This window comes from Spea bombifrons, chromosome 5, assembly GCF_027358695.1.
Source record: "Spea bombifrons isolate aSpeBom1 chromosome 5, aSpeBom1.2.pri, whole genome shotgun sequence".
Taxonomy (NCBI): Eukaryota; Metazoa; Chordata; class Amphibia; order Anura; family Pelobatidae; genus Spea; species Spea bombifrons.
In genome coordinates, this window is record NC_071091.1 from 84590639 (window position 1) to 84601242 (window position 10604).

Below are 10604 nucleotides of genomic sequence, written 5' to 3' on the forward strand. Positions count from 1 at the left end.
GATGGTTCCCTGATGGTGACATCACTGCATAATGTAACCAAATTTTTTAATTTATTTTTTTAGCTATTTTTATTTTTTTGCATATTTTTTTAATTATTTTTTTAAATATTTTACTAATCACATTGTGATTAAAAAGCTGGGCTCCATTGACTTGCATGGGAGCCCCTCTTGGAAACTTTTGCAACTTGGTTATATTTTAAAGAATGCCCTGCCATCTTGCGATGGCAAAATCTTTCGCAGTGGCGGTTATGACCACTCTTCGGAGCAATCACGGCACATCCTGGCGTAGATGTTCGGTGTTGCTGAATGCCTCGCTATCGAGGCATTTCAGCTACAGCATTGAAGTTTTGAAAAATGGGCTTCCGCCACCATACAGTATAGACACGGCCCCTGTTGCCAATCTCAGTGTTGCTGAATGCCTCGACACCAAGGCACATTATTAATTAATTTATTTTAATTATATTTTAATTTGGCAAAAAAAACAAATAATTTAAAAGGAGACTCTAATCTGCCCATTTGTTCTGCTGTAGACACTGTTTGTCCTTGATCTCACACATATTGCAATCCACATGGGCAAGGGAGCAAATATACCAGATTTCTAGTAGGGTATGTAATCAGATCCTTCATTTGATATTCTCTTAATGAAACAAAAGAAGTAAATGAGGTCAGGTGTAGTACCCTTTACAAAAAAAACACTTTTTCTGTATTAAAAAATATATTAACACAATCCTTGTATAGAAAACTCATAGTTAAAGATGGCCTTAAAACAGGATCTTTTCGTTACACTGGCCAAACTCTAGTAATAATTTCCAGGATTTTAATATGTTGTTGATTGTAATCTAAGACTAAATGAGCTTCTGGTTTATTGCATATTTTGTTTGGTTTTAATTGGAGTTAATAAATGTATCTTTTATCCATTTGACTCCCTAACAGCCTCATTTTGGATATTTTTTTTACTACACATGTCTAAATTCTTTTGGCCTGTTCAAAAAACTTAGTTATATGTGAACAGGTTCTTTAATGCAAATTATTAACTTTTATTCCTTTAGGATGTTTGTTAACCATGGTGTACAATGTCCGCTATAAAAATGGACATAGCTGTTGACAATCAACCTGTTTAAAAAATGTATGCATTGTGGCCCTATCTATATACAGTGGGAAGAAAAAGTATGTGAACACTTTCAAATTACCATTATAAATTTACGTATAGTCTGTTTTAACTAATAACACACATTATTGTATTGTTCTTGCCCATATTGAATACTTCATTAAAACATTCACTGTGTGAGTTGAAAAAGTGTGTCACTTCACAAAAGCTAATTAGAGTCAGGAATTAGAAACTGTTATCTACACTGTTGTCTTTAGAGTTTTTTCATTTATAGATCTTTATATACTAGAGATTGCAATTTATGTTTTCTCTATGTGGAACAACACCTTTAATGTACAATGTGGCAGATTTATAGATGCCTATATATTTTTATAGTTAAGCAAATTGTATCAGTACGTTAGAATATACTGCATTTCAACCGTCAAATTCTGAACCTAGAAGACTGATGTGGTGAGTTCAAAGATATACCTATGTTAATGGTTATACTGTTAAGTTATATTTCATCAGAATATCTCCATTTCCATACCAGGAATATCTATACTGCACAGAACAACAATGGCAGCATTTAAAGGAGTATGGACACAACAATTTTGGAAAGCAGTCTCTGGAGAATTTGTGGCCATGGTCATGTTTCTACTTTTTAGTCTTGGATCAACAATCAACTGGGGTGCGGGAGACAGTCTAGAGAGAGTAGATGTTGTACGTATCTCTCTTTGTTTTGGGTTCAGCATTGTTACCGTGGTGCATTGTTTTGGACACATTAGCGGTGCTCACATCAACCCTGCAGTCACTATTGCATTTGTATGCACCAGGAAGATAACGCTTGCCAAGGCAGTATTCTACATTATTGCTCAATGCTTGGGTGCTATCTCAGGAGCCGGGCTTCTATACCTTATTACACCTTTAAATGTAATTGGCAACCTAGGAGTAACCAAGGTAAATATATATGCCCATTTTATTGAAAGTAAATGTTTTTTTTTTCTTTCTGGATATCATATGGACAATTCTGTGTATAAAAAGAGTAATTATAATAAACATGATTTAACGTATTAACCTTTTAAAAATATTTAAAGCCTACAATTTGTCACTATAGATATTCCAAACATAAAATTATTAGAAATATATATATATATAGTTTGCGTACCTTATTTAGTGCTGTTTAACAAAGCTGTAAAAAAAAATGCTGCTTGGAGTTTTCTGTACTGCTTCGAATCACTGCTGTATTCACTTATTATGGAAGAGTGACATATGTCTTTTTTTATGTTGATCTACTAAAAGGTATCAGCTTTGACTAAAAGAATGTATTATTTTAGTGAATTATTTTTCTCTTTACTTTTAAGGCTTAGTAGCTTACCTTGCTTTTTACAAATTTTAAAAATGTATATTTTCATTGAACTGCTTTCAGGTGCCACTAGTGTTTCAACACAAACAGACAGAGGAAGACATTATAGTCCCTGCAATAAATATCATTTCCACTGAAAAAATATCCAAATACTGCTTTGTTGTTACTGTTAATGTTCAGTCTTTTCCTCCAGCTCTTCATCCAATAATAACATACAATGCAGCCAATGCAATTAGGATTAGATGGCTGGAATTGACTCATGGTTTTGACTGGATTAGTTTGCTATGTAAATCTTATTTTGGCTTAGGCTACATCTTTACTCGTATTTTAAAGACTAATGACACCTTGGATTGAAAACGCCCTTTGTCATTAGTAACAAACAAGTCCGACCATTATACAATACCCTGAACAGGCAAGGCTGTCAACTTTCATCACGAGGAGACCCAGACTGCCATTAGACAGTATTATATGATTTTCCCTTCAGTGTACCTGTCTCCTTGGGAACATTGAGAATTCAACGCTCTACTGCTGAATGCTCTGTAGGCCAAATCAGCCAATTTATGTATAAATCAGTTAGAACCTACACCGACCAGCCATAATATTATGACCACTGACAGGTGAAGTGAATAACACTGGTAAACTTGTTATCTTGGCAGCAAGTTTTGTAATTTCGTCCTCAAAGTTAATGTGTTAGAAGAAGGAAAAATGGGCAAGCATAAGGATCTGAGTGACTTTGACAGGGGTCAAATATTGATGTCTAGACAACTGGGTCAGAGAATCTCCAACACTGCAGCTCGTGTGGGGTGTTTCTGGCCTGCAGTGGTCAGTACCTATCAAAAGTCACCCAAGGAAGAAAAAGCTGTGAACCGGTACCAGGCTCATGGGCGTCCAAGGCTCATTGATGCATGGGGTGGGGCGCTGGCCCGTGTGGTCAAATTCAACACAGCTACTGTAGCTCAAATTGATGAAAAAGTTAATGCTGGTTCTGATAGAAAGGTGTCAGAACACACAGTACACCCTGTCAGGGTGTCCATGCTGACCCGTGTCCACTGCCTAAAGAGCCTACAATGGGCACATGAGCATAAGAACTGGACCATGGAGCAGTGGAAGAAAGTGGCCCGGTCTGATGAATCACGTTCTCTTTTACATCACATGGATGGCCGGGTGCGTTGCTTACCTGGAGAATACATGGCACCAGGATGCATCCATGGAGGCCCCACTTCACAGCTTACAGGACTTAAAGGATTGAAAGCGTTAAAATTCTAGCATTTGAAATACCCTGGGGTGTCTAGTCTTCAAAAATATATGGTTTGATGGGGTAAATTGCATTGGTCAGCTTCAAACATACCCGAAATGGCATATGGAGGAAGAATTACGAGATTTGGAAAGAAATGTTTTGAAATAGCAAAACGCTACCTGTACTTATTGCCCAATAACTTGCAGAAAAAAGCAAGAAAAACATAAAAATTTGGGGTATTTCCAAGCTCAGGACAAATAGTAGGGTCTATTTAGCAGGTTGTTTCATTAGCTTTTATAGATAAGTAAAATATTTTTCAAGTAAAAATCAAATAATCAAAATAATGACATCTAAAGAAAGCACTTCTTGTCCTGAAAAAACGGGAAAGAAGAAAATTACAGCTAAACACGAGCACCGCAGAAATGATAAAACAGCCATTGTCACAAAGGGGTTAAGAAAAAGCAGAATGAAAATCATTGAATGCTATACCACAAATTGCATAACAATGTTTTTCTGGATACAAATACTAGGAAATGGAAAAAATTATTATTTTTTTTAAAACAAAAGGTCACCAGAACCGTGATAACGCATTTCGTCTCTCCCACTTAGACGTAAACAAATACATCTTTGGTTTTACTACGCTACTTTGGAGAGTGCTTGGATTGATTTACGCCAACTGTTCAGGAGTCCTGAATATTTTTTTTTACTTTATTATTTATTTTGTTGTTATCATAATGACTGGTACTTTTATAATTTGTCCGATTATAAGATGCCCACACAAAATTTGAATATTCATTTAGAAAAAAAAAGAAAAAGCCTTAATATAAGACTATCCTATAGGAAAGAAGCTTTATTAGTAAATATTAATTTGCATGTAAAGTATTTTTTCATATTTAATAAAAACTATGATTGAGATGCATTTTTTTGTTTTTATTTCCTTTTATTTGCCAACGTGCCTCCCAGTTATGCACATCTGCCCCACGGCTTGCTACTCCATCCCCCGTATATGCCTTATACCACCCTATATGACTGGCTGCCAGAGAGGAGGGTCCAGGTCCCCTGCAGCGCTGCGGGGGATCTGGATCTTAGTCTTGTCGTCAGACCTCTATTTGAAAGGCATTTCCTCTCAAAAAACCCTCTATATATTGTGCTCTCTTAGTTTCCATGAATATAATCACTATTCAACGAATGGTATGCGTTTTGGGTCATAAATGTAGGTGATGGAGACAAGTTAAATAAATATACTTAAAAATTGTGGTTATGTATAAAAAATAATTTGGTTGAATAGATTGCTTATCGTTATAGTAACCAAATAGATTTTATATATAACTCCCTAAATATGTAACTAATTATTTTCAATTCTGTCTTTTTTACTAACAAAATTCTATATTATATATATTATTCATCATTAAAGAAGAATAATGGTTAAAAAAAAAACTCTAACAATGTAAGTGGAGTCATACATAATTGTGCTCATGATCTGTTATTATTTACACAAAGCTAAAATTTGATCTCTTAAGGTTATGTAGAGAAAATGTTTACTGTTTAGTACAATGATGTTTAGTAACGGCTGCATTAGAGAGAGAGAAAAGTACTTAATTAATAACCTTTAACATTTTTAACATCTCATTCATAGGTGAATGAAAGCCTTTCAGTTGGTTGTGGACTTCTTATAGAGCTTATAACTACATTTCAATTGGTTTTCACTATTAGTGCAGCCTGTGATCCAAAGAACAAGAATAAACAGCCATTGGTAATTGGAATTTCTGTAATGATTGGACACTTGTTTGCAGTAAGTATACAAATACTTACATTTTTCTAAAAAAAAAATGTCTTTTTTATATAAATTATATATTTTTTATTGTATATGTATGTGTATTTAACTTGTGCATTTTTTAAAAATAGAATTAACAAAAATTACACTACCATTACTGGGCAACTATATTAGATTTAGAATTTTGGTTCCATTATATTATAATATGTGAGATGGGAATGCTAATTACTTTCTAGACATTTAGAGAGACTTAATAAGTGAATTAAAAACTGCCCCTTAATAGCTGTTTTCAGAGTATAGATAATTATACCCCCGATACTTTCTCCTGAATTATATACATTCTATGTGCAATATACATTAGACATCATCAGAAGCCTCTACATGATCTCAGTGAGGTTCAAATCTTTTTAATATTCAGGGACTTGATAGCCTTTGACACAGTGCCATGTGAGTGTGAGGATACTAATTGCTCCTTTTTGGTTTAAAAAGGGATTCTAAGCACAATCTGAAAATGATGTACCTGTGATTTTAATCTTAATAATGGCCACATTACTAGAAGTAATAAGTTAAAATGCAATGCTAGATGTGTCTGCAGACATTCTGATTTGGGTACCATAGGTACGAATATATTAGGAAACTAGTTTCTGGCTGTGAGACCTTACAGCCTGTACAAACTACGTGCAAATGTACAAACATTCTTTTATTAGCATGTACCTTATGTGCCTTCCAAGAAGCATGGACTTGTCAAGTGATTTGCAACATGTAATGCACTACTAAACTTTAAGGAGAGTTGTGTACTTGCATTCAGTAACAGCAATATTTTTTCTGTGTCTGGTCCCCACAACTCACACTTTAGATTATTTTATGCTAACACCTACATCACTCTGTATCATTCATATTTATCATTGCATACATCTGCACACTACTATCTAGGCAATACATCACAGTTCCAATGAATATTTCATACAGCACCCAGACTCAACAAAAAAGAGCCAAGCCGCTCTTTTCACCTATATTTTGAATGTGTGAACTCATGTTATCGGTTTGAATGTATTATTTTTTATTGCTTCCATTCATTATTAATGTTCTTATAGCTAGAAAAACTTCTCACTCTTTCAAATACTGTTAAAATGCATTCTGAATATACAGTAGCTAGTGCATATGTATGTCAACATCAAGATTCTAGGACACAATATATTGTCTTTATTAATCTTGCATAAATACAGAAAAGATATCTGAAAATGAAAAAATAAACATATAAACATGGTTAGAAGAGCAAAAATATTCACATTTATGTGGCATTTAGACAAACAACATTAAACATATGGATATTAAAACAGATAGATCAAACATTCCCAATGGACACAGTAGTGGTTATGACGTATCATTACATTCTTATGGTTGTATAAAAAGTATTTACCCATCAGATTTTCTGTATTATTGTGTATTTTGGCACTGAAGGTTTATAGATGTTTAACAAGAATCTAATATTTGATAACCTTAGTGAAGATAAAACACATATTTTTGATAATTATGCATTAAAGAAAAATATGCAAATATGCAAGTTTAGTGATTCCTAAGAAGCCACAAAACAAGGCCAGACCCACAAAAAGTTGAAGTAAACAAAGTAAAATGCTCAGATTTTTTTGTCAAAAAATCACGGGCACTAATGTTGTTAGGGCTGATAGAGAATGGCTAATTTGCAAATGAGAAATTTTGGCAGGGCAGCCACTTTTGGGAAGATCCATTACTGTCTGTGACAGATTTTTAAGGTGTAAAGGGGAAGTTGTGCATAGCCACTATGTCAGTGACAGGTTAAAATAGGCCATCAGGTATACATAGGGTTAATATAGCATTCAGTGTGATCAGGTATTTTAAAAGAGGAAGCTCTAAAAGCACTGAGTGGGTCACCTGATAGGAGTACAAGCTCTGCAATTGCTGGCTGCGAGTATACTTTACTTTTGTGCATAAGAGCCATGTTATAGCTAAGGATTGCGCAGGCGGAAAGAAGCCTTGGTCCTGTTTAGTAGGTTCTCCAAACAGAAGATAGGTTTTTGTTTGTTACATGTTAGTTTTGGTTTGTGCTGGGTTAAAGGGCTGGTGTCCGACAAACAAAGACAAGCTCTAACCCATTTCTGAAACCTGTATTCATGAAATGAATAAGACTCACGGCCTAAAGAACACCCATTGTGTTAACTATTAATCCTGTAATGTATAACACAGAGGAACCAAATCTCCCACTGTCCCACTGTTCTATACTTGATGGTGGAGCCACTGGAACCTAGGATATGCATGAATAACTGTTTTTTTTTTCTGGCGGTGTTCAGGAATGTCTACCTACGTCTGTTCAACTTTTACAAAGTAACGCAAATGAATTGGGAAAAAAAAATAGTGAAAGATTGAAAACATGCATTTTAACAGAGAAAGAAATTCTACTTGAAATCTCCACAGTTAACCCCTTAACGGTCAATGATGTGCCAGGCACATCACGCAAAAACAGTCACTTAACGACCAATGACGTGCCTGGCACATCATGGCATTAAATAAGCATAAATGGCTTAAATGGTGTTGCTGTAATGCCTCGAAATGTATAGTTTAATAGGGCAAATTGAACTGGTTCCCTAATAGATTTCCTAAATAAGGCATAGGCGCAGACTGACCAAATGTCCAAATGAAGTACAATGTGTGTGAAGAAAACACACAAAAAATGACTACCCCAAACTTTGGATAAAGCTAGTGCATGGAAAGGGTAAAAATACCAGCATTTGAAATACCTTGAGGTGTCTGAACACATATTGGGGTGTTGTTTTTAAGTGACATATTTCAGGAGCTGTAAATGAATACCTGAATTACAATTTGTGTGAAAAAATACTGCCACAAAGTTTGACAAAGGGTGGTAGTAGAATTAGTGCATGGAAAGGGTTAAAATGCCAAAATTTGAGGTGTGAAAAATATGGTTTGATGGGGGTAAATTGCATTGGTCAACTTCAAAGATGTCCCAAATAGCACATGGGGCAAAATGACCAGATTTGGAAAAAACATTTCTAAACTCAAGACAAATAGGGGAATCTAGGTTTTTTCACTAGCTTTTGTAGAAGAGTAAACAATTTTTTCAATAAAAGTGCTTTTTGCCATTCTTGTTCTGAAAAAAAAGCAATATATACCTTGTGTGGGTTTACTAAATGAGAGTAAAGAAAATTACAGCTAAACATGAGCACCGCAAAAGCTTTAAAACAGCCTTGGTCATGAAGGGTACAAAAAAATAAAAAACAGCCTGGTCCTGGTTAAAAGAGATACTTCAATGGGACCAAATGGGATAAACCCAATATTATGTAAAGAGTTTCAAAGTGTTCTGGAAAAACTGTTAGCAGACTTATTATTGACTGTAGTACTAAAGACTGAAAGTTGAAAATTGTAGTATCCCGCCACAAACGCTATAGCAGGGAAGTCATGTTAATGGAAATAACAATATGTATATACATAAGCTTTTCAGACCTCAGAGGCCTCCTCTTCAGATTGAAAAATATGTAGGTATTCTATCAGTAAAATTTTTTTTATATTTTTTACCATGCCTAATTATCTGAAACATTATTTTAGATGTATTTTTTACAAGCCTGTTTTGTCCATTAAAATGCTAAGTAAGAAAATATAACATTACTTTTTTTAACTGTTCACACAGATTAATTACACTGGAGCTAGCATGAATCCTGCTAGATCCCTAGGACCTGCTGTCATTCTTTGGAAATGGGAAAACCATTGGGTAATTTTACTACAAATGATTTAATCAATTGTTGTCTAGTTTTACAAACTTTCAAACATTGTTTGTTTAAAGGAAAAATCCCTGATCTCCTTTCAAATGTTATATGATAAAGTATGTGGGGCTAGTGTTTAATGGTTCATGTGGGGACTAGTATATCCTTCAACACTGTATGTTTTGTGTTGCTCCACATAGAGCTGAAACAAGGTGTTGGATATAATTAGGTGCAGCTCTATGCGTTACTGAAGGGCCACTAGGTTTTCTACTATGTTTGGAAGCAAGTGCATGCAGATACAGTAATGGGAGCAGGAGACATAATTCACCTAGGCATTAGAAACACTAGGACATTTCTTAAATCTGATGTCACATCTGGTGGTCACTTATACAGTATGTGAAAAAATGAAGAAGGGCTAGACAAAATTGAAATCTCCTAGTTCTCTAGTGTATAACAGCATAAACCTTGTTTTTTTTAGTTGTAAAATTGTAAGGATCAAATAATTGGTGCATAGTTCCAACTTCTTCCATCATGTGACACCACTGCCGTTCTGCAGCTGCATTTTTAATTTTATGGAATTGTGCTTTGCATCATTACATGACCCCTACTTCCTAATTGTTAATGTTTTTCAAAACCGTTCAAATCAGGGAAAATGGTATCAAAAAAGAGGCTCTGCATTATGCAAATGTGTACACAAGCATTTTAAAGCATTATTAGAGTCAAAAGAGCTACTTTTATAGTTTATATATTTTGAGAAGTGTTAACTCCTACATGATGGGTTTATGTTTGTTTTTTAAGATTTACTGGATCGGTCCAATTATTGGAGCAGTGTGTGCTGGAGCAGTTTATGACTACATTTATTGCCCTGATGTTGAACTCAAACAGCATATAAAGGATGCACTTAAAAATGCTACACAAAAAACAAAGGGAAAATACACAGAAGTAGATGAAGAAAGAAGCCAACTGGATACCGATGACCTAATCTTGAAAACAGGACCAATTCATGTTATTGATATTGACCAGCTTGAGAGAAAAAGAGGGAAAGACTCAGCTAGTGAAATATTATCTACTGTTTGAAATATGTAATGCATGCTTATGGGATAAAACAAAATGAATCCATTAGAAAAAAGCTCTAAATTATATTCTAATGATAATTTTGGTCCACAAATTGTGTGATAAAGAATATTTAGTTTTTAAGATTATTTGATCAAATCTCTGAACTGAAATAATATATTTTTATGTCCATTTAAGAAAAGACAATAACACATAATTATTTCAAAGAAAAAATCTGCAAAAATACACTAACTGGTACTAAATTACTCAAGTGTATCTTTTCCCAAAAATAAACCATAAATCTACAAAGCAGGGACATCATTATAGGATGCTAATAT

The 10604-nt window shown here is 34.4% G+C and overlaps 1 protein-coding gene across 1 annotated transcript; it reads left to right on the forward strand.

Annotated features, from left to right (window-relative positions):
• Nucleotides 1-1663: 1663 nt before the first annotated feature.
• LOC128497308 (aquaporin-4-like) lies at nucleotides 1664-10380 on the forward strand. The gene is made up of 4 exons (XM_053467296.1): nucleotides 1664-2044; nucleotides 5324-5479; nucleotides 9141-9221; nucleotides 10012-10380. The coding sequence occupies exons 1-4, from the start codon at nucleotides 1664-1666 to the stop codon at nucleotides 10288-10290; spliced, it is 897 nt and encodes a 298-aa protein (XP_053323271.1). The 3' UTR covers nucleotides 10291-10380.
• The last annotated feature ends 224 nt before the right edge of the window (nucleotides 10381-10604 follow it).